Source organism: Dicentrarchus labrax, unplaced genomic scaffold, assembly GCF_905237075.1.
Source record: "Dicentrarchus labrax unplaced genomic scaffold, dlabrax2021, whole genome shotgun sequence".
Lineage (NCBI taxonomy): Eukaryota > Metazoa > Chordata > Actinopteri > Moronidae > Dicentrarchus > Dicentrarchus labrax.
Genome location: NW_026136715.1, coordinates 12127595 through 12153132, shown reverse-complemented (window position 1 = coordinate 12153132; position 25538 = coordinate 12127595). Strand labels below are relative to the sequence as shown.

General features: G+C 39.7%; 2 protein-coding genes across 4 annotated transcripts in view; one reads left to right on the top strand and one right to left on the bottom strand.

Moving 5' to 3' along the window:
• Positions 1-4395, top strand: part of zbtb46 (zinc finger and BTB domain containing 46) — a 58887-nt gene extending 54492 nt beyond the window's left edge. For both annotated transcript variants that reach the window (XM_051424733.1, XM_051424732.1), the window contains one exon: positions 91-4395. In XM_051424733.1, the coding sequence (XP_051280693.1) occupies positions 91-531 (441 nt within the window). In that variant the 3' untranslated portion in view covers positions 532-4395. The remainder of the gene's footprint in view (positions 1-90) is intronic.
• A 268-nt stretch (positions 4396-4663) lies between these two features.
• The window catches only part of slc2a4rg (SLC2A4 regulator), a 41225-nt gene continuing 20350 nt past the window's right edge, over positions 4664-25538 (bottom strand). Inside the window, exons 3-9 of one of the 2 annotated variants that reach the window (XM_051424750.1) lie at positions 22236-22336; positions 20615-20853; positions 17579-17679; positions 15235-15508; positions 14016-14156; positions 11705-11832; positions 4664-10542 (exon numbers count right to left, since the gene is read on the bottom strand). In XM_051424750.1, coding sequence (XP_051280710.1) covers positions 10431-10542; positions 11705-11832; positions 14016-14156; positions 15235-15508; positions 17579-17679; positions 20615-20853; positions 22236-22336 — 1096 coding nt within the window. In that variant the 3' untranslated portion in view covers positions 4664-10430. The remainder of the gene's footprint in view (positions 10543-11704; positions 11833-14015; positions 14157-15234; positions 15509-17578; positions 17680-20614; positions 20854-22235; positions 22337-25538) is intronic. The other variant, XM_051424751.1, reaches the window with a different exon arrangement.

Sequence of the window (25538 nt, the reverse complement as noted above, 5' to 3'; positions counted from 1 at the left end):
GCAGATATACAAAAACCAGTAGGGGGCAGTAAATCGCACCTTAAACCAAAGTCTAAACTAAAATTTTGAAATTGTGTTTCCATCCTTCAGGTCCACAGCAAAGACAAGAAGTATGTGTGTAAAGTGTGCAGCCGAGTCTTCATGTCAGCAGCCAGCGTTGGAATCAAACACGGCTCGCGTCGTCATGGCGTCTGCGCTGACTGCTCTGGGCGGGGCATGGCTGCACTGCTGGACCACAACGGGGAGGTGGGAGGAGACATCTCACCGGAGGAGGAGCTGTATCCCGGCGATCGTTTCCACGACGACCAGGCGGAGTGCGACGGTGATGGAGAGGGGGAGGAAGAGATGATGGTCGAAGGGGACGGGGAGATGATGGGAGAAGGGGAGGAGGAAGGAGGGAAGTGGAAAGACTCAGGGATGACCGCTGAGGCACACGGAGCACTGGACAATGAGAAGGAGGAGAGCGACTCCTCTGCACAGGAGGGGGAGCAACAGAACGGGAGTGAGAGGGACTTTGCCTGGATCTCCTAGAATCTGTCAGGCTCCTGTCAGTGGTTCGTCAACCAATCTCTGAAGATCTCTTGCGATCTCTCCGGGCAGAACCCTCTGCTCTCTTTACCCATTCGTCCCACTGTGGGCAGGCCTTCCTTTGAATGGAAATGCTGTAGGGTGACGCGCGACAATGATCTAACACCATTACGAGTAAACACACTCAAGTGCACACACATACACACAGAGACACACACACACACACACACACACACACACACACACACACACACACACACACACACACACTTAGGCTATTCTCAACCTTGACTGCCATAGTAGAAGAAGAGTGGTCAAGAGATGGCTCGAGTGCAAGGCTTTTTCTGCTTACCTCCTTTACTTCTGATGCAGTGTTTTTGTGTTTCTTTTTCTTGAGGGTTCAGGCCAGAGTCCAGTAGTTTTCTACTCTGTCACAACAGGAATCAGTGAGGACGCTGCCAAGGACATGGCCAATGCCAGACTGCAACTTTGTATGTTTGCCATCACAATCACCATGGAAACCAAGGATCACTGACAGTGTAGGGAAAGCCACCTCGGCTGTAATGTTTCTGTGGGAAAGTGTCTCTCTACAAGTGAAGGGAGAGTCTAAATCTATTGCAAAGCTATGTGTGTCAGAGGACCGGGCAGCCCGATGGCACATTGTTGATGCAGAGTCCTACTGCCACAGACTTGCACTTTAATGACAACTGACTCCTATCAAAGCCCTGAACCCGTGGTTTACATTTTTGATCTGATCTTTACTTACCTAAACAACTCGGTGACCGCACCTACCTTTAAGGATATACTTTATGTCCTCTTGACTGTTAATACGATATAGAAATCACTGAATCTTTGTGCAGATTGCTGTTTATATAGCCTTTGCCTTTCAGTGGGGTCCTTAATCTTTTCTTCACTTAAGTTTACCACACGGTTTCTATCAATCCATTCCAACAAATACTGGAGATGTGACTAATGTACATACGATTTTTGGAATTTAAAAGTGTGTGTGAGACTGAGAGAGACGGAGAGAGATTGAAAGAGACTTTTACAGTGTATGTAAGAGTTTTAACCCTCTTTATACACAAAGTGGACATCAATTTCTGTTTCCTTGTTTGGAAAATCAACACAAGCACACAAGGGATCCACATGACCTACACTATTAACTCTTTCTGTCTCTCTCGCTGTCTCTTGTGTTGATAGGACCTGAGAGCCACGTCTCTCACACCTAAGGAGGAGCTGCCTTTTTTTTTTTCTTTTTTTTTCCTGTTTCTTTCCTGGTCAGTCATGTAATTCCAGTTTCTCAATACAGAATATGCAGACTCTTTCCATGGTTTAACTTTCTTTTGGTGATATAGTTTCTCCGGCTTTGTAAGGTTAAAAGAAGAGGATCAAAATTGTGCTTGAAATTCCGAGTTTGATATTCGTAGAGAGTGTAATATTAATTTGTTTTGTTTAACAGCTATTTATTGAAAACTGTTTGTGGATTCCTAATTTTTGAGAAGTCATTCCCTCCTCTCTCTCTCTCTGTGTGTTGGGTAGAACAGGATGGGTGTTTGTATGCAAGAATGTTTGAGTGTCCAGTGTCCAAAAAAAAGTCTATATTGATTTCTTAAGATTATTTCCATGTTATTGACAATTCAAGTGAGGCAGACGACATGTCTTATTATTATGATTATCAGAACTATGATTACTGTTGTTGATGTTACTATTATTAATTATTATTAAGTGCTGGATGCTAAGCTTTATTGTGTGTTCTTTTTTTGATATTTTATATCTTGTATAAGAAAAAAAGCTTTTATACTTTGCCTTGTTGTGGACAGCAAGCCATGGGGCTTTTATCAACCTTTTATTGTGCCAGTTTACGCTTTTTCTGTCGTATTTGCTTTTTTACCAAGGGGAAAAACAACTTCACTGTCAAACTTCTCTGTTAGATATTGATTGAAACATATATTCAGCACACGCATTTGCATCACTAATGTACACTAATTGATTAATATCGAACCAAAAACAATCTAGTACCTTGTATACATGAAGTGCTTTTGTTTCACAGTCTGTGTGTGCAGGTGCTTTTGGATTTATTGTTGTGATTAACAGTTTTGTTGTTGGGTTGTTTTTATTTTTGAACCTGTCACTATTTGTCACAGTTTGAAAAAAGTGCAAATGTTAAGGTATTATTGTGAATATGAAGGGCTGTGTGAAAGGACAGGCTAGATTTAGAAGACGGCATCCTTAAACCAAGCTGAATTTTTTTTTCTTTTTTCTAATTTCTAGTGTCTCCGCCTCGCATGACACACAATCAAGAAGAAATGCAGCATGCAGACAAAATGCTTGTCTCAGACAGCAGAGTGAAGGGTCTACATGCTGTATTCCTATCTGCCAGTGTTTTACTGGCTTGACTCTAGCTAATTTACCTAAAGGGAAAGTGAGCACTGCAGCAGTAACTCTGGGAAACATTTTGTTGCCAGTGCAGGTTGCACACATCAGGCCTCTCTGCTACAGGTGCCATGGACTGCACTTCCCATTAACCCCCACTGAGAAAGTCTTATTACAATGCGATTTGTGATGCTTTCTTCATGTCTGGCAACTGTCTTTATCTTATTTGTATTATTTATTGTGTTTTTGTTTGACCCATTAATCAAATAGTTGTAATTTTTGGGGTGAAAAAAAAAAGACGAAAGACAATGGGGTTAAGATTTTTTATGAATGTCAAAGGTGGGTGTGGAAGGAGCCCATGATCGGTGACAAATCTCTGTCCTGTGGTGCTGTTGTGGCCACTGAGAGACATCTGGATGTATGTGTGAATCCCCGGCCCTGCGCTCTTCTCACGACCTGTACTGTATGTCTTCTTCCTCATACTGGGTTGTACTTCAGGAAAACGTCTGCCATCAACCCCTCAATATGTGCCTCAATGACATTTCACCTGTGTGCTTGTGAGAGTGTTTGTTTCCGAAAGATGACTATGTGTTGTATGTTGATGGATAGAGATTAATAAAAATGCGACTGATCAGATTAGAGGTGCAAAATGTTTTTGAGGATAAAACTTCAAACGAGACAAATCATGATGGGCGACTAGATTCTCCTTCCCACCGTGTGTTGATGACCTTTTGTGCCCTGATTCTGTGGTCTTAACTGCATGCCTGTGCTCATTTTGTCATACCAAAGCGACGTCTTCGGCATCTGCACACAACTGTCTCATTCCACACGATGCAAAACTGGAACTGTTTGCTCTATTGCAGATGAATATGGGTATTCTTAGACGTGTACAAATTGCAATCCTCATTTAGCCTGTATAGCTTGATTCACACGTGCAAATCATGAAGCCATAGATATGGGTATATCTATATTATACTATATTTCAAAATTGGCGCTTTTTACTTTCGATTTTGTTCTTCTACTAAGAGTGATGTGTGTATACCTTCATATATATGAATTTATATTACTATTATATATTATTTATTTTCTCTCTCAAGTTTCAGAGGGTCTTTAATTTGTAAAAGGTCGCACTTGAAGCTTGAGGTTTGTTTATTTTCATTGGGAATATTGTTCAATATGATACTGACTTTATATTGATGATTATCATAAACCTGTGTTTGTAACAAAATGTGTTAAATAATCAAAAAAACCTGTCCTGTTTTTACACCTGTTTTGTTTTGGGCAGATTTAAGTGCTCTTGTGCAGATATTTTTCGGTTGATAGTACTGATCACAAAACATTTTTACAGCCAACCATGAGCCTCCTGTTTTGATGTTGGGCCGGCCTTCCAAGCCTCTTTCTAACTTCATGTTTAGTGGAAAAATTAGCTTGACTATTATTTGCAAAAACCAATCAGTCTCAATAAATTTTGAAATTGCTGCTGTAAAGAAGTGACCAATGTGTGCTGTGCATTTTGTTTTCTTGTGCGTATTGGAGGGTTTGATTGGACTAGTGTTATAGTAGTGTCATAACTGCCAGCTGTCCACAAGGGGGCAGAATAGACAAGTCAAAGAATGTAGACAGGAAGGAATGAGTTTATAGATCTTAAATTACCAAATTTCCTTCCTTGGAAGATTTGTCATTATAAACATCTGCAGACACTTATCCACAGACTCTTATTCACCTACATAAATAACAATAAATAAATGATCTGACAGCATACTTCTTCCATTCAGGTTTATTTTCTTTCCATCACATTACATCACATACATCACATTATCAGCATCATACATGGTCATCCATCTTTTCAAGCACTAGTCATAGGCTTGACATTCACACAAATACTCCTTGAGTGCACACACTCCTCAGAAAGTGCTTCCTCCATGTGCGTGGGACTGCTGATGAAGACCAAAGGTCGAGCCCACGCACAGAAGAAATCTTGCCCTCCAGTGAAGACCCAAGGCTGACGTCACGTTTCCTTCAAAATTCTTTCAGCTGTGTGTGTGTGTGTGTGTGTGTGTGTGTGTGTGTGTGTGTGTGTGTGTGTGTCAGGCTGCAATGAGCATGTTTTACATTTAGAGGAAAACAAACTACATCAGCCTTGGGTTATCAGTTACTGAAAGGGGAAATCTAACACAAAACCCTTCAGTGTTGTATCTCCTAACAAAAAATAGGGGGAAAAAATGAGCGATGCTAGACATGCAAAACAACCTCAAACTCAACCAGACAATCAATCAATCAATCAATCAATCAATGAGAAAAAAAAAGCAAAAGTCAGTTTTCACACCAGCCAGTGTAAGGCTCAGTAAAAACAAAACAGGAGAAAGAAATGGTCAAATCTGACAGAGGGTAAAAGCCTGGACAAACAATAAGAGCACAGTAGAAGAAGCAGAGAATTGAGTGGAGCTGCCATTGCAATGCATTACATTACACTTGATTTGGAAGGAGATCTATTGGCTTTGCTGCTGCTGGTTTAAACACATATGAAAACTGACATTCAAGAAAGCAGCACAAAAATTTTGACAAATGTGGAAAAAAAAATGAAGGCTTTTTCGATGCACATTTCAAGGGTTTAGTTTAGCTTAATATACTGGGTAAAGGCTTGGGTGGGACCACAGTAAAGCTGGATAGCACAAGAACAGGAAATGGAAAAGGACAAGGTGATCAGGGAAGAATCACTGTAGTGAAAAGGAAATGGGAAGGATATGTCTATTAGGGAACAAGTGGAAGACACTAAAAGCGTTGGAATGTGCAGGTCAGGATAAAAATTCCCACAAGGTTAAAATTTTCATTGTGACCAAAGGTCGAAGGTTATCCTGCCTTACAACAACTTAACATCACAACCACAAACATCATCCACGACAACAATATCCACACATATTCAGAAAATTGACTATTTTGGCAGGGAGAAAGACAAAAGACGAACAGCAACAGTGTGAGCGAGTAGCCCAGATGTCACTAAGAGCTCAAGTTAGTTCTTGTTCCATTATAAAGCGTCTCATTGCACAACGTAAGATAGTAAAGCAATACTGCATGGTTGTGTTATTTGATATGACTTAGCAGTGTGGCGACAGCTGTATGTGGGTGTTAAAAGGTTTGAATACCAAAATCAGGACGCTCTAAAGGTTCACTACAGGCAGTACAAACTAGCCAGCAAATATAACACACATTGAAAAAAAAAGAAAAACATATTTTTGTAGGTTTTACATTCATTTGTTTTTCTCCCCTTTGCCTCTAAGCTACAATATACATTGAATCTTTACGTGTTATGTTCACTATAGCTTCTCAATTGACTTTTTTTTTTTTTTAAGAAAGAAAACATTCTTAGCAACTATACTGTAAAAAAAAAAGTTTACTTTTCATATAACAAGATACAATAAACAAAGAAAACAACAACAACAATATATGAAAAAAGCGTCACGGTTCTCTTTATGTTGCATATGTACAAGAAAGCCCTGAAAATGCAAATCCATCTATATCGTCACTGCTTGTTTTGTGTCTGTTTTCCATCGACTGTAAATCTCCCTAAAAAAATTCCCTGCACGCCCATTAACGGTCAACTTCAATCTCCATCTGTCATTGTCTAAGTGACAGTTGTAATTATTGATCTACTTTTTCAAACATTTACCAATAAAGTCCTCTTGTCCAAGATCTGTGCACAAGAGCAACTTTGTACCCACAGTTCTGTCTGGCCAGAATGACCCGAATAATGGCCGCACTCACACTTTAATGATACGACATGGGCCTTGATCATCACAGGGCCAGTATAGTGCAACTAAAAAAAAAAAAAAGATGGAATAGTGGCCAGCAATCGCAGTTAACCTGTTAGCTTAACACACGCTAACATTCCCATTCACTACCAGCAAAAGCATCAGCCTCTAACCCTGCTGGTGGAACCTAAAAGTGCTTACACTGAGGATGGAGAGAGACCTGATGGGTTGCATTTGACACTCCATCAAAGGACCGAACCAGAGATTACAGGATTAAAAGTGGTATCCAGCACTAATAACAGTATCTACACAGTTACTACCTTAGCTCAGTAAAATGTATATAAGCAGGAACCTGTTTTTATTTGAGTAAAGGAAGCACAAAGATGAGCTTTACGGATAAAAAGTCTGTGAGTATTGTGAAAAAAAAACAACTCCAGGGAATAAAACACTGTAAAAGCATCTGTTATCAAGACGATAATGTGTAGCCACTGACTGAGACCGATGTTTTCCCATCACCGAGACAAGGTAGGTGCTGCTTTCGGCCCTTGGCACTCCTCCAAGGAAAGGCAAAGTGACTACCTAAGTACCACACTGTACTTCCCAGTACCACACTTCTAAAACGGCCAGCACCACTATGTTTAGTACAATAAATCTGACACAAAGAGCAAGACATTAACTGTCAAGATTACTTGCTAAGAATGGGGAACCCAGAGGTACAGAACCCCTATCCCTGACACCCCATTAATTCCATCGGGCAGTGACGACAACCCTCCCACGCCCACGAAAAAAAGAAAATCCTTTCACTTCAAAATTTGTGTATATAAAATGTCCATGTATAAAAACATGTCTTTGCGCAGTGCAGCGTAGTGCAATTTAATTAGGTCAGTATACCTTTTCCTTTTTTATGTTCTTTTAATTGGCACTTTGTGAAGTTTCTGACCGGAAGAGGCCTGCAAACCTCTCTCACAAGCTGAGAGGAGGGAGACCTAGCTTATCTGGGATGCCACTTTAATATACGATTTACAGGCAGGATCACTCATTTTCAAAACAAAATGGTGTTTTTTAACGTGAACTGAATGAGAGATTATTAACTACTATTACAGCTAAAATGTGTGCTTAATATATTTCACTTCAAGCCACCAATTAACAGTCAATGATCTGCTTGAAGCCACAACTGGTCGCCCTTAACGTGGTATATTAGTAGACAGCAGACAGAACGAGTGACCCTGTGGCGACGGGGGGACTGCACAGGTGTTTCTATGGCGACAGAGGTCTGAAGTCGTACTGTACCTCAGTCAAGGAGTCTGCTCGACAGCCTGCTCATACAGGAGAGGAAAGGCACTGTGTGTGTGTGTGTGTGTGTGTGTGTGTGTTTGTCATACGTTGCTATGGTGATCAGGTCAAGTCAGTGTCAGGAGCGCTTAGAAAGCAGAGGACACACAGCAGAATCTACATTCAAAAAGCTGCTAACAGACAGCACAAGAGTGAATCTTTTCAAAAATATACATCTACTGTCATGACTCGGCCTCTGAGAGCAGATTAGAAAAATACCTGTTCAAGGGTTTTTTTTTATTGTGTGTGGAGTTTTTCACTAGCTGAATCGAGGGTCTAAGGGTAGAGGGTGTTCACATGTACAGATTGTGAAGCCCTTTGAGGGAAATTTATGAAGTTGTGCTGTGCAAATAAATAAATGAACTCAACTATGGTTTATGGAAAGCAAGTTATCAGCGAATCTGGGATCTCTTAAAGCAGGAATTACTACAAGTATTTGACTATATTTGTCTGTATCTCTTCAAACGTTTTTAAAAGAAAAAAAAAAGTTAATTAATTAATAGAAATACAAACCAAAATGGGCTTTAAAATTATTAGTCATAATTATTATTGTTAGACTGACCAATATTGCTGAATTATTATTATTTTTTAAATATAGATGAAAGAGATATATCAAACATCACAATTTCTATCACCTATCTAAAGCTTGGAAAAAGTAGGCCTTCATAAACAGACCTATTCTAAAAAGTAAAACTCTACTTTGGTGAAACATTTTGCTCACACAGCCGGCAACAAACGGTAGACTGCCGCTCTGCACTGACTTGATTTGATTCGCACTTTTCATTGTCAAATGTTAGAACAGAGAAAAAGATCATTTCAAAGGATTAAACACAACATCTACTAAAAACGTAGAAAAAAAGTGCTTGGTTCCTGGTATCTACAAATGTCACAATGCTGGTTAATGATAGTTATTCCAAATACTAAATTGGGTAACCTCTGTAAGAAATGGATAAAATGCCTGACTTGTTATCAGGTAGTGATTGTTATTCTCCTACATATACAAATTACATCAGACTGTAAGTTAAAGTTTCAAAGGGCAGTTATCATTCATGTATAATTCATTGTGGATAACAATCTCTTTAAGCAAATCAGCTGTCAGAGGAAGAACGGAGGCTTTTTTTCCCCTCAACTCACCTTAATAACAATTACGACCACAAAGCAAAAGATTCCGCTGATTGCACAGTGCAACTGCTAGTTGCTTCAGCAAGTCATTGCTGAAAATAAACTCTAGATAAGAAATAGATATCCACTCTCTCAGATACTCTAAAAGACTTATTTCTTCAAGGTGCATATCGCTAGGGTACAAATATAGAGAAGAAGAAAGGGCAAGATATTTCATATATTGTGTATGTCTGTAGGATATCAGTAGGTAAGTCTGTAGGGACTTTGTTTGGAAACCGGAGGATGGCCATAGTTAAAATCCAGCACCCAGGCAATATGGAGCCTGGATTGGTGGCTAGAGATGTGGCAGTTCACCTCCTGGGTACTGCCAAGGTGCCCTTAAAAAAAAGCACCGACATTGACATTTCTCCACATTGATGCATGTGTGTCGGTTTCTCTGTGTGTGTGTGTGTGTGTGTGTGTGTGTGTGTGTGTGTGTGTGTGTGTGTGTGTGTGTGTGTGTAAACAAATTAACAAAAAACGAATTTCCCCAAAGGGATGAATTATTACATCTCTCAAAAATATTTTGGACAGTCAAGGGGAAACTTTTTGTACCACTTGGTGTGAGGGTTTTGTGCATCTATGCAAAATTACAAGAAGAATAGCTGGCTGTGCTAAATTTGCTTAATGAACAGGTACTTAAACAACAGTCAATATCCAGTAAGGCTGCAGAAGACAGTAATGCTAGATTCGGGATTAAGCGAACAGGCTTTTTGCCTTTGGTAGGTTTGAAGTCCCTTAAAAAGTGACAATGAAAAAATATATGCTGATATGCTACAGAGGTCTTGCTGAGCAAATCTGCTGTTAACCCTTGAACTTCCAAAAGGAGTCATGATCCACCCCATAAACAGTAGCTTACGTGATGATAATGAACAACAGAGTATACCAAAAAGCTTATCTGTAGTCTTTAAACATTGCCTTGAGTTGAGGCCGTAAAAAACAAAAGATCAAATCAGAAGGTTCAGAATACAATTTAGTTTCTTTTTTCCTCATTCATCAAACAGAGTGAAAATGCTTCAGTCTAAGAAAAAGTCTCCAAATCTGCATAAAGTTCTTTTTTCTTGCTGATTTTTTTTATATTTTGTTTGTTTTTACCCACAAGTTTTATTTTCTCTTTGTATTTGGAAACGGAAAAGAGAGAAGGTGAACCCCTTGCTGGGCTTGAGGAAGCAGCACTGAGAGCTCCATCGTGACGAGTTCTCCCCCGTCTCCTCGGTGGAAGAGTCCACCTAGCTGTCGCTCCGAGTGAGGAGGAGCTCATCTCATTGACACAGGAAGGGGACTGGATTAGTCGGTGAATCTCTGACAGGCTTTTTTCCAGCGACAGGCTGTGCACCACATGTCTCTCTTCTCCATGCCGTACACCTTTCGGCACTTCTTCGCCTCCCCACGGGGTTTCCTTGGTAACAGCAGATGTGACAGCATAAGGACATGCACACAGACACTCAGACGCCCACACGGGCATAAAAACACACATATATGTGCAGTGCGCTTGAAGGCACATTAATGTGTACATGCACATGTAGGGGCAGGGTCAGATGCACATACACATATAGATATACATCTTTCCTTTGAAAAAATCAATATATACATGTAATTTGATACAGGAAAGTCATTGTTGCAATTCTTCTTTTTTTATGTGATCTGATATTTGATGTGATATGATTCAGCCCCATAAAGAGCAACTCAGGGTTTTGGCAGTGCATGCTATTAATCAAATTTCAACATGAGCATGATTACATAAATATTTATCTCCATGTCTTTATTTAACATTACATCAACAATAAACTATTAACTCTAATACACTGCTAGAAGTGTAATAATATTTGATTATCACCCAATTATTAGGATTGGGAGCATTTATACTTAGACTGCATTCAACCTGCATCTGTGTGGGATTTACTGCTGTTAAGTTAAATTAATTTTTTGCTGTAAAAATGCCACTCCACATTTGTTAAATGTGACAAACTCATAAAGAGAAAATAAAACCTGCACAGAACTACAATCACTGAATTTGATAGCCTCTAATTAGTTTGAATACATGACCACTTTAGGGCTGCCATTAATTATTATTTTCATCATCGATTAGAGAATGTCAGTATTGAGAAATGCCCCTTACAATTTTCCAGAGCCCAAAGTGACATTTAGAAATGAATTATTTGGTCCAAAATGCAAAAGGTATTCTGTTTACTATCAAATAAAACAAAGAAAAGTAGCATATCTTCACATTTGAGAAGCTAGAACTAATAAATGTTCAATTACGCAATTGTTTCTGCCCTAGACCACTTACAAATCATTGCAGTAAATGTTTCTAATTTGCATCTGCACTCAAACTACCACCACAATCACAAAGGGAAAGCAGCTCATTTCAAGTGACTGTGATGCGGAGGACAAAGGAAGATAGAAGAATAAAGAGAGAAAGAGAACGATAGGGGAACATAAACGTTTTTCAACTTAAACACAGTACTATAATTGTGAATCGTTGTAGATAATTGGAGCAAAAACTAGCAGAATAATTTAACATTCCTAACTACAGTCACACATGCACACTGCTGGCGTACCTGGTTCCTGGTGTTGATTTAGGTGCCGGCATTATTAAAGCATGGTTCTTGTTAACAGTTGCGTGTGTGCCGGCTGCCGGCTGCCGCTTTTCACCGATGCTAACTGTCCGGACATGAGTCACAGGCCCCTGCATAAGAGGAAAGACATCATAAGTGCATTGTTCAATATTATACTGACGCAGTGTAGCGCCACTATATTCTACATGACAAAGACAGATATACAGAGAGACACAACCTTCCTTATGTCCCTGTCAGAATAGTACAAAAAGTGATATTATACAGGCTTAACTGAGCATGTATACCAAAACTGAAAATCTTGGCTCAGTAATTAAAGATGCTTTTCCTACTACTATTATGAATTGTCTCAGACATTCACACACCTTTCATATGATGAACAGTGAATTTCTCATATTTTACTCATTACAGTCATTATGGCTGTAACGGACATTAACATAAAGGGGCCCAAGTTTCGCAGCGCAAACTGTTTGGTATTTTCCTGACCTTGGAATGTACTTTGCCCATCTGTGTGGTATTTTGGTGCCTAGCGGTGAGTGCACGGTGCAACGGTAGAATGAGAAGCAAACAAAGGGAGGTTCGTTCAAATTAGGCAGCACAAAATAAAGGAAATCTTAGACTTTGCGGTAAGAATAGATGTCTCAATGTTTCTGGTGTAATATCACTCTTAATGCCTAAATTCTAGATAAACCATTTTAATTAAAACGCTCTACAACCAGTAGATGTGTTAATATCTGCATTAAAAAAAATAACAGGAACGTCTGTAATCAGTCTGCATTCATCAGTCTGCCTTTATCAATAAAAGAATAGAGTGAGTGAGTGATTCTTGCAGTTTCTGTTTTCCACAGCTGCTTTAATCTTTATGAAAAGCCTCTCCTGAAGTTAATTAAACCCCTGCAGCTATCTGAAGGCAGCAGGACATATATGTCGGTTAATAACAACACTCTCTGATCTATATTCACCTTCACCCAGCCGTCGCTCTGGTGAACATACATGAACAAAAATAGAAGGTGCGCTTGGAGATGCCCACATAGTCCAAGACGTACCGCCGGGCGTTTGTTATTGCGCTTCCTTGATCAAAACAGGGCCTGGGGGGGGTTAACAGCACAGAGGCAGCCTTTGTAACAATTTTGAATGAGTTAAGGCTCAGTGTTGTTTTCTTCTTGTTCTTCTCAGTCTCAGTGAAGTTTTCAATACTGTTGAATTTAATTTAGTCAGAAAATTCTTTATTATACAATATCAGCTTGTGGAGCACCAGTGCAAAGTCTGTGAGCGCCCTATGTCATCAGGAGACAGGCACAGGTTATCACAGTTACATGGATGACATCATATTTTGCATTGCTGTAACTCCTGATAACACAAACTGCTAATACTCTGCATATGTATGTTTCATATGTTAGCAGATGTATGAGTTTTCTGTAACACAACACACAAAACAATGACAAAACAGAATCCAGGTAAAGAATCTGCTGTGGGTCCTGTTTTTATAACCTAAAGAATATTACAGGAGAGCTGCAGCTCACACTGCTAAGGTCAATGTTGAGAGATCAATCTGCACCTTCATCACTGGCTGGCTGCACTGTGTTGATGGCATCTTTTCTAGTCCGCCCAAAAAAAGCAAAACTTCAAAATTACTTCATATAAAATATATCTGTACATGTTTAATCTACAAGCGAGAAGCTCACATTACAATACACTTTTTTGTGTCCCCGGCTGCAGTGGTTGCCTGCCATTTGTATTATTGATTTTAAGATCCTTTTATTGGTTTGTAAATCTTTAAACAGTTCTGTGCATGAGGACGTCTGATGTGCTTTTAAGATACAATATTTGCCCCCTAGATCCGTCAGGTCCTCTGACTGTCTCCTGGCTGTCCCGTGATCTAAGACTCTGATTCACAGCAATGTCGCCTTCAGCCATTATGATCAAGGCCTTTGAAACGGCCTACTAGCGACCCTGAGGATGTTAAAGAGTGCATTTTAAACGTTTTACCTGTATTGTTGATTTTTTCGCTAATTGATGAGACACATACAATATAATGTTGGCAATATTTTTTATGTTACACCTGCATGCACATTTGGTTATATGTGTTCTTATCTTGATTATATGTTAAGCACTTTGTTTAGCATCTTTGGATGAATTGTGCTATATAAAGAAAGCCTGAAGAGGATGTTAATAAGAGGCAGGGAGAGCGAAAAACCAGAGCAACAAAAAGCTACAAAAAACATGGTGACAAGTGGAAAAAGCAAGAGAGAATTTAAGATTTAGATAAAAAGGCGTGAGACAAAGCCTCACTCACCGGGACGCCTTTGAAAATGACAGGAGGGGACTGCCACGACACACTGATGCCATTCCCAGTCCCAATTCCAGGACCGGTTCCATTACCACTGCCTAAACCAGCCAGCTCAGGACCCACTGGGATACTCACTGGAGCAGTGGCCTGGAACATGGACAACCACCCCACCATAGCCAGGAGAGGACAGGACAGAAAGGAGAAGGGGACAGGAAAAGTGCAGATGGAAAAAGAAAGATGGAGAATACAGAAAAAAAAAATCACATAAGGAGTAGAGAAGGAATTTCTTCATTTCTACATCCAAAATGTGCTTTTATATCAACTCTGATCACCATCAAAAACAAAAATTGTATTTTACATAAACAGAAAATGTGGGTTTTTTATGATTATACCGAAACAATACTAACAGGTACTTGTAAAAAAAAAAATGGCACAAAACAGTTTCCAAGACAGCACGAAGAATAGCAGAGAGAACACAAAGTTAGCAGTACTGAATAGAGGACTATGAGTACAGTGCAATAAAGAGAAGTGGTCATTGTAGTTTCACTGCATATGCATGCGGTAAGTCTATTTTTATGTGCATTTTGTGTTGTCATGGCAACTGAAAGTTTAATACTACCTCGAACCACTGCGAAAGACTGAATTCAATTTTGAATATTTTAAAGATTAATACCTGTGTTTTGTCCAGCTGAAACCATTTCATATTTCTACCTCCAAGGGCATATAAGCGAGGAGTGCACATGAATTTGTAGGGAATGAAAAAGGAAGGAGCGCAAGGACAAGGCGAAGAAGAGGGAGGAGGCATGGATAAACGAAAAATAATTCAGACTTTTTCAGACTAATTCATTCTTTATGTGACCTTATATTAATATTTTCAACAAAGTTTTATCTTTTCTCTCCTTGATATATACTCCCACACTGATGTAGGAGCTAAGCAATTCATCCAGACCTTTGAGTTTTTTTTCTCCACAGTGATCTCAAAAACTCTGCGTATTCCATATGATAGAAATCTGAAACTTGGAGCTTGGAAATCAATGTTTTGTCTTGTTTTCTGTGGCACTGCAGTAGCATCATTTGTCAGCATTTGTCGGAAATTAAATCAAGTGTGTGTGTGTGTGTGTGTGTGTGTGTGTGTGTGTGTGTGTGTGCGTGCGTGCGTGCGTGCGTGCGTGTGTGTGTGTGTGTGAGAGAGATCCCAAAGTCACTTGTGGTGTGTGTGAATTACCTGGTAGGCGTGGTCCGTGCGGATGTGGCAGAGCGTGGAGGGAGCTGACTGACTGAGCAGTGTTGGGGCGTGGCTCTGCGAACTGTTCATATTGATATGTTCAGAGTGAGGGACATCGGTGAGCGGCGGAGGGAAGACGGGCGGAGGGCCGGCAGTGGTGGGGGAGGTGGGCGTGAGGCTGGACAAGCCCTCTGTTAGGCTGTCCACGTTGACCTCGATCTCTGAGTAGTAAAAGTCCTCCTCTCCATCACTGTAGTCCGAGTCGCTATTTCGGCTGCAGGAGAGGAACAGCAACTGCTTAGAAACTCTTCTGGGTATCATAAAATTAAACTTCCATTTTAATCAGCTTTGAAGTGATAATAAACAGCATTGGACCTCTGAAACTTTGGATCAAGCTGCTTTTGAAGACACAGCTGATTAAAACTTTAATGCTATAATGCAACACCTCTCTACACCAGCAGCTTTATTGATGCACAGCATTAAATTCTGTTGGCCACATACACTATTAATGCAATGTAATATAAACTATCTTTTTGGCATATTTCCCTTGAAAATCTTTGACCACATCTTTATATGCATGGCAGTCCGGGTGTGTTCTTAAGTTCAGAAAATGCTTTAGGCTATGCATTTGAAATCATTCCATGTTACCAATTTGTTGGCTCAGGTCCGTGAACTCAAATGGAGTTAAGCTTAACAACTGTTGCCTGTTACTATATATTTCAATTGCTATCTGATACAATATTATTTTTTTATTTGCTATTAGACATTTCTCTGTAATTTAAACAGAAAATATTTCTGTATACTAAAATACAACCAAATGAAGGACAAATGTTTATTCCATTTCACATTAGTTTAATATTTATTTGCAGATGCTTTTAAAAAAATTCTTAGTTCAGGATTCATCATCCTTAGTTAGAGAACTGAACTTTGTCAAAAACAAATAATAAGGCTTCCATTTTACCAAATGTTTCATTAACTGCAAACATAAAAAAAGAGAAGTAGAGAATATTAGCTGATTCTCAAAACATTTAGGTACATTTCAAAATATTGAATTGTAGTGGTCATGAAGGATGCCAATGACTTTTCCTGTGTTGTTCCATTTTACTTTAGTGTCACTGACATCCATAAACATAAGCGCAGCTGTCAGTTTACATCCAAAGTCAGAAGTGCAGGAAGTAGTTACTCTTCCCAGCAGCAGGGGGCAGTAAAAGCCAGTGAGCTGCAGAGGTCCTCATACAAACAGGACAGTTTTTGAGGATGCCTCTTTCCTCAGAAACTAAATTAAAAAATAAAATCATACAATCTCTTTAAAATCTTCCTAACAGTATTAATTATTAATTATTATTATTATTAATTAATTTGTATTTCACTGGGTGACAAATGTATATTTTTTTAATATTATATTATCTCAAGTTTATCTGCTAAAGTTACAATTATGCTCAAATCTGGTAAAAGCAGTGAAAGTAAACTATTATTAAAAACCTCACAGTATGATACAATTGACAACATATGATACAATGTAATATCTCATAGTCAGCCATCTTTTAAGCATTTTAATACAAAAGTATATGCATTGGGGGTTTGGATTGAGAAATGTTAAAAGTTTAATTCTTCTTTATAGGACAATATAAGCATAAGAAGCTGTAATAGGCAAGCTCAACTAAATGTAAAAGCAGGCAGTTGGACACCATGCCATCTGTGACAAGTCAGACATGTGTAACTATTCTTGTCTTACCACTTTATTTAAATTACCAAATTCAACACTACTAACCCGAAGCTGCAGAGAAAGGATTACTTAAGTGACACCTACACAGTGACGGTCTGCATTAGAGGGGAAAACAAATCCTGCAGTTCTAAAAAAACAGACAGACATCATCAGACTGACTGTCTACATTTACATAACTGTTTTTGAAAAAAAGGATGATTAGTTACTTTAGTTACTTGTTTTCTTCTATTCTACTTACTTACTTATTTTATGTTTATTTTATGTTAGCTTATTTTTACTCTAACCCTGTAGTACTTTACTTTACCACCTTTGTCGTGGTTCAGCTTAGACAAAAGCTGTGGCTAAGTGCATAATATACACAACTAAGCAGCCTGTGAGATTACTTATTTATTCAAGGAAACGCTAAGGCTAAGGGAGTGAACATAAAATACTCTGCTATCAATAGTAAATTTAATTAGTAACATGCTTTTAAACCTTTTACTGCAACTTCTGTAAGAGATGTAATCATTACAGCTAATAGCTGGTCAGAAAATCCCTATTAGCGGAGCTGCAGAATCTCAGGAGACAATAACCAAGTACTGTGTGTGTTTGGTTTTCCTGTGATGACTAGCAACTCACCCCAGGTGGACGATGCGGATGTGTCGCTGGATCCCTGAGGAGGTGCTGAGGACCTTTTCACAGTTCTTCCACAAACACTTGAACATCACCTTCATGGAGTTCTGAAAGAGACATTCACCACAAAACCGACATGAGCCATAAGACAGTTGACACTATAAAAACTATACACATAGTGTCTCACAGAAACACAAAATTTGGATAAATCTAGAAGTAACTGATGAGATGATACGATCTTTGGTACCTGTGTATTTATGCCATTAAATCTGTCTTATAGTTATTTAATCATTTATTTAAAGCCCTTGAGTTGTTAATTAAGCTGTCAGCAATGGCAGACAGAGCGATAAAACTGAACAAATTATCTGGCAGAACACTGATGAGTATTTCATGGGGAAAAAGAAGTTTATGCTGCATGTATTGTCACATTGCCTCTGTGCGAGTCTCATTGGCAGCCTCAGTAGAAAGGCCTTCGTGGGGGATTGAGTGCCACTCTACAAGGGGCCAAACACTACACCTCATTAGAGACCTGTTAGAGCATCATGTTGATAAAAATAGAAACCCAATATGTGACAAGTTCAGACTACAGAGTAAAAGAGAAAGAGAGAGACCGAAAAAGACAGGGACAGGAGCAAAATAAATGCACTATTTTTATCTTTTTTTGCTGTCTGTGCACGTTGTTGGCTGGGGTGAAAACCTATCTTACCGGAAATAGTTTGGTGCCCTTAACAGAACATTCCAGGCCACTCACTCACTCAATGCAACTAAATATAGATACAAGTACTCTCACTTCCTCATAGACTTACTTCCCCAAATACACAAGCACACCTGTGAAAACCACACTGACCTCTTTTTAACCTCTGATCGTCAAAAGAAGCATTTGTAAATGCTTATCATATCTGTTCCTCCCCAAATCTGATTTTACATCCCGACCCAGGCTAACTCTCCTTGGTTCATAAGCAAGATGTGAGGAGATTGATGGAGTTGGTGTTTTTCATTTAAATGTTTTCTCTTTCGCATAACGGGGGCAGGCAGCTTTTCCATGAGCAGGCAGGGGCCTGCATCACTGCTAATGAAAGACAGTGGGTGTGTACTCTCATTACCTTTCAACAGCCTCTGGAGAACGAAGGGCAAGAAAAGACAGGAGGGAGGGAGCAGGAAAGACAGAGAGAAGAAGACTGAGCGAGAGAAGTGAGAGTAGAACTGATTTTTATCAATGACTGTGTATACTCTGCTACACTACTACACCTCTGAACTATTTCTCATTGACTGTCGCTACTTTTCATTCTATTCGACAGTAACAAGCCATTAAACTGCTCAAGTGGTGCCGGCTATATGCATGTTTTCTTCCATGCAACAACAAACCTAAAAAATGACACAGCAAAGCTACTCTTTAATCCCACAAACAATCACAAATCACTTAATTCCCTAAGCGTTTTTCTTGCATCTTAAAACTGTTACAGTAAGACCGTGATTGCCATGTTTAATAATCCTCTTAACCCGCTGCCTGCACAAAATCAAACACAATCCAAGGGGCAGCTGGTCATAGAAGGTTTAGACCTCTGGGGTTGGCGTCAGCTATATTGCAACGCAAAGCTAGCCAGCAGGTTATATATTTTAGCCCTCTTCTACACAGCTTGTGTGTCTATATTCCTCCCAGCATCATCCTACTTAATTTCCTGTCTGCTTATCTATGGTATGGCATGGGTCTCTGGCAACATCGTCCTTGGAGTCTTTCTGGTTTTATATATTCGGCAGCTCAATAGCCTCCACTGCTGCCCCACTCCAGGGACGTTGAATTACAAACTCCCACATATTGTACAGAATATGAGCCTCTCCTCTGTCAACATCTGTCATATGGCTACAGGAAATATTGAGATTCATTTCTCCTCTCCTCCTCTTCACCCTCAGAGTCAGACTGTCCATATTTTAATACATCCCTTGAACCTTTGTTACTTCCTGCTGTTCATCCGTCCCCTCCCCTTCATTCTTACCAAACCTTCCCACCTCTCTCCCCGTGAAAAGACTAAGAAGGGGATGGAAAGTTTCTTGACAGTGAACACTTTGACGTTCTGGAATGTTTCTATAGTTAAAAAAAAAAAATAGATGGAGAGAAGTGAAGAGAGAATGTAATTCAGAAAGCAGAAAACAACAGGCCTTTTGACAGAACTGCATGGTGCTGTTTTTTTCTTTTTCTTTATAGAAATAACAAAAGCACATCAGTATTACTCAAGGTGAGATCATTTTTGGTTTAAGTTAAAAGTGAAGAGGACAGCATCTGGGGCTGCTGTGATAACCACAAAACCACAGCCGTGTCAAGAAACTAGCCAAATCAAGAAGACACTTTAGTAACTGCGGGTGTCAGCACATCTTTATTTTCATTATATAAAGTTAGGGTTATTAGATGTGTGGTAAATATAATCTGAATCATAAAGCAGATGTTTTCTGATCTGCTCCTTTGCTGTGCTTGGTCATCAGATCATAAACACTTGCACGTGCAGATATTTTACAATAAAAGCCTTCCTGCTGTTCACGAGTCATAATCAATGCTTTTGCCAAAACTACTTTAATCTGCATGACTGCTGTATAAATTGAGATTTTTAATGCAAATATAAAGCAAAAACTAAACAGGCAATAAAATTTTAAAAATATGTCTAACAAAGGTTGAAGCTAATACTGGAAGGTATTCAATGTTGATTGTGACATTTCACCTTTCATCTCCGTAATCAGTTCAATTCAAAATATTGCTGATGCTAGCCTAAAAATATACTTAACACGCTAAGCAAAATGACATATGTATTAAAATGCTTTGTGATCATGCAGTAAGTATCGATAATTAAATTCAAACGGAAGAGGATAAGGTCAAAAGTGCATTCATAGTGCGTTGGATTGACTGGAAATTAACTTCCCACGGGATATTACGTGCAGAAAACGTGTAAAAAAAATATGTTTGTGAATATATGAAATAAAATAATTGAAAATACAAAAATTCCCCATAATGAGACCTGACATTTATTGCTTCTTGCAGACATGAACCTTTACCTTTCGCTTCCGAGGTATGGGGTCCTCAAACATGAAGTGCGTGCTCTCTGTGACATCCTCACTGACGTAATCACCCTGGGACGAGAGCAGGAAGTTTTTGTTGGTATCGTTGGAAAGCGGTGGGGACGGTGTGGAGGGCACTGATTGGTCGCTGGCATCCCAGCTCCAGTTGCCGCTGGTCGAACTGCTGTAGCTGGCTGACAGCACCTCTTTCCAAGCCCTGTTGGCTGGCTCTGGTACTGCAATTTAAAGAAGGCAGATAACTTCAGATTAGTGACATGGATAAAAAAAAAAAAAAAGAAGATGTGTAGAGAGTATGCAGAACAATCCTGACCCAAATCCAAACTCTGTAATGGAAATGAAAATGTAAAATCTTTCAAAAGCCCTAAACCATGACAGCATGTTCGATGCATTTAATTCTAATACCTTTAATATATTATACAGTATATATTAGATAGAACTCTTTCCATTAAGCCCAACACAGTTTTAATTTCCTGGACGAAGTACCACATTATTTCTTCCCGACCCAGAAACCTTTCTATACACTTTGGCCTTTTGACCAATCTAATAACACTTAACCTAAAGACTAGATAATCGCACTGGCTTGATCTGACTTTCACTGTGGCAAAACATAGTAAAAAATAAAACCTAAACTAACCTTAATATGTATGTTGGGGATTAATTTATACCAACCAATAACTTATGCCTATAGAAATGTAAGGAGCTGAATCCCAGTACATATGAATATGTAGCATAGATGAATTTGTATATAAGGAGGGATTACTGTTCTATTTCAGTGAATTACTAAGGCCTTGGGGTGGACCACGTGTCACGTAAGAGTCTTATTTCTTCTCCTAAAAAGATACAATACAGGAAAATTGTGTCACAAAAAACTACTTTTATTGTCAAGCAACAAAAATCAAACAAAATAATTTGTTGATTTTAATATTTACACTAGCATTACACTGTCAGGGGGAGGTGTGGAGTTTTTTAATAAAAAATTTTTTTTAAAAAAAAAAAAAACCCTTTTTAAAAAAATGCCTTCCCCCCCAAACCAAACAACCTCCATGATTGCTGACAATTTCTACACTTACATTGCTCTAGATTTATTTCTGCTTTGCCCAGTTGGTACAGTAGTGTCAAATTGGGTGATATGGGGTATGAACTGCTAAATGTTGTCTTACTCAGAGCAAAAACAGCAGCCTTGGTTTAATGCAGAGCTCAAAAATAAAAAGCCAATAGGACTTTGACCGTCTGGCAGGGTTGGCATGGTGATGGCAACCACACTAATACTGGAAACAACATAATGAGCTGTGGTGATAGAGTCAAGGCTGAACAGTTGGCAGTAAGGGCCGGGCTTGGGTAAACATGCATGTATACAAAGATAAGGTAATGCTAATGATACTGTAAGACTGCCTTCCATTATATTAATACAGATTTACAAATAAATAACTCAGCAGATCAGTCTGTGTCGGGGGCAAACTAACATCACCTAACTGAGTGAGCAACCCTCGGAAGTGAGTGACCTTGATACAGTGGATGAGACTGTATTTGATGGAGTAGTTTCCACTGCAGGCATGTTCAAGGTAGAATGCAGCTGACGGTGGGGCAGTAAAGTTACCTGTGGTTTCAGAGGAAGGGTAGAGCACCAAAGGGGATGTGGACAGTGAGGTCAGGACGGTGGCAGCCATCACCTCCTTATCAGCATGACCTGAGGGCTTCCTGCAAAACATGCAAATTTAGATTCATAACCACACAGGGGAAAAAATGTATGTTATCACTGGTGCTCTTGTCTCACCTGTAACCCAATATATTCAACTTAAGCCAAACTCTTTAAAAAAAAAAAACTTTTTTGAACACTGTTTGATTTGAGTCATGGAAAATTATCTGAAAAGAAGCCTGGCCTCGTCCCCAGAGAATACTACAAATCTCTGTAGCCCCTAAAAATATCAGCAGTGATATTACAAACAACAAGTAGCAACAACACAGAGCACAGAGAGATACATGACTTTATGCACAGTAAATCTTGGACAATTTACTGTGTGTGTGCATGTTTGAGTATGTAGCATGCGTGTGTACATGCAGATGTAATGGAGAGCCTCAAGAGTGAAGGGGGTTTTGTGGTGTGTTTCTGCACAGCTTGTTCAACCTCGCACAGAGCGAGAGGGAGAGAGATGGTTGTTCCTCTCTTCCCTGCTCAGTACACCCCATGCTGAGCAGTCCACCCTCAGTTTAAACCTTATTTATACTGCCCACTTGATCTAGCAGCGTACACATACACGCAGCACACGTCCACAAACACATACACAGAGCCCAAAGAGTGCGCTTTGGCATCCGGCATTCTAAAAACAAAAATAGCACAACAGTAATTTGTGTCATCCTGCAATGAAGCACAATCTTTTCCGGCTACATGCAGACTTATTCTCTTAATCTATATTTTGCAAACTTCACCTCTGTTCTTGCTGTCCTTGAAAACAAATTGCGCGGAGAGACATTTAAGGCAGGGCCAAGAACTCACCCACACACTTGTGCACACTTGCACACACACATAAAGGGATTCAGATTCTCATGTAAAATGCTGGGGGAAAAAGCGAGCTGCCAAAGTCAGTACAGTGAGGTGAATATCTACCCACAATATGCTACTATGTGCTTAACATGCAAATCCAATATGTTGTCAAATATATGAACACAGACACATACATTCACACAGACGTACGAACACAAAAGAAGACACACACGTACACAAAGAGAAACAGAGGCTGAGATACACATGGTCTGCAGCTTTAAGGAGGTCCATGTCCCGCCCCCAGACTTCTCCACTACACAACCAGAGTAAACTGGTTTGAGGCGTTCTCTCAGCCAAGCCCTAAGCCCTGGCAGAGATCCACTCGGAGTCTCAGCGCGCACACACATACTCAGCGCAAAAACTTCACTCTGGAGTTCACAAACATGTACAACAGTGTGCCGTAAATCAGCACGCTTACGTGCACCTGCTCACACACACTCTTAGAAGTGGCAACAAGACTTTAAAACATTTTATAGACACTGAAAAAGTTCAGAAAGTGTCTCAGCTCCCACGCTGATGAGAATGTGTTGGAAAAGGGAGCACACAGATCGCAGAGGAATGTACCAGATATGAAGGAATTTCTCAGAGGCAGGCTGAACGCTACGAGGCACACAAAAGATGCTGGCTTTACTTTTCAACATTATAACATGTGTATGAGTGTGTGTGTCTGTGTGTTCTGAATACTGTGTGGGCATTTGGCAAAACAGTTCCGTATAATTATGAAATACCAACATGGAGAGAACGCAAAGAATAATATACACTCCAGAGCTAAAACAGAAGAGAGGACGATGCCAGATGAGAGACGGGTAACACACACACACACGCACACGCAGTCTGGACGAGAGATAAAGAGATAACAAGATTAGCCGTGTCCTGTTTCAGTCATTAGCCTTGTTTTCAGCACTGAACAGGGCCAACTAGGGACATGCTTTTGATTTATGGTCCTCTGCCTCTTTCTTAATAACATTTCTGTGCTGTTTTTCTCATTTTGTTGCCAACATGGACACCCTGTTGTCCGTTTGACTGAGAGAGTTAAAGAAATAGTGCCACAAAATGTGAGTTTGGAGTCGTAGTAAAGGCCCATTTGGCCACTGACAGTCTGTTTTTGGTGTATGTGTATTAGTGAACAAACTAGAAGGATAGCTAATCTATTAGTTGAGAGCTAATCCAAACTTTGATATCACCCCCCTCTCTCTCATACATACACACACACGAGAGGAATACCAACACACTCCAGACCCCATTAATACCCACCCCCACCACCCCGAGACCCACTCAGATTTCCTGACATTGAGCTTTTTCCTTCCTCTGCTTCCCGGCAGGACTATGATACTCCACCGCAGTTTCGTTACATCTGGTTCGGGGCGATTGTGTGTGTCTGTGTGTGCATGTGTTAAGCAATAAACAATGCTAATGGTGTGTGTTGGACACCCTTTCTCTAGGGGTCAACTGCAGATTGACTCATATTCATGATGACAGTGGTGAAGCTAATCTGCTGCTGCTATCAAACTGACTTTGATATCAATGTTTACACCAAGTTAGAAGCAGATGGCTGCCACATTCTGCAGTCATAAAACCAACTTGTAGAGATAAAGCCCTTTCCTGTTCATCCCTTACTCTGATGAACACATCAGCGCCTGCAGATACTCTAAATGACACGCTCCACTATTCTCTCTATAACTTCTCATCTGTCTGTTAAATAACTATGGAGCCATTAAACTTGGTGGGAGTGAAGGAGGGGCTAAAGAGTGACTGCACTGACGGAAGAGTAAATCTGTCTGCATCTTCTTATGAGAGGCTTTATTTTGGAGCAAGTTAATGTGGGAATGCCTTTATTTAGTGCCCAGAAAGAGATGATTGGAGAGGAGAGATCACTGTCAACAAAGTTGGGCTGTGTGTGTATGTATATATGTTTGGGGGGATGGGAGTTTTAAGGTTTTTGGGGTTTTTGAGTACCCAAATTTGGATGTTTACAAGAGCCTTTCCGTCCAACCATGGTACATTTATGGAGTGTAGTAAATTTAATGATGACATGATAAACATAACAGTCCTCACCCACATATGCAGATGAACATGTGTGGGTACATACACACACACTGTGTAGTAACTGATGTTTAATATACTGTAGTGACACCATTCATACTCATATTTTACGATCCCTGTCTCTGACAAATGTGTTTTATGAGACAGGTACTATTCCTCAATGGAGAAAGTCTTAACCCCATTTATTGTACCTGCATATCTGTGTGTGTGTGTGTGTGTGTGTGTGTGTGTGTGTAAACATGTGGATGCCTCTGGTTGGAGCATTTGGCATACTTAAGTACATGCACAAACAAAACCATACACTCACTCTCTCAC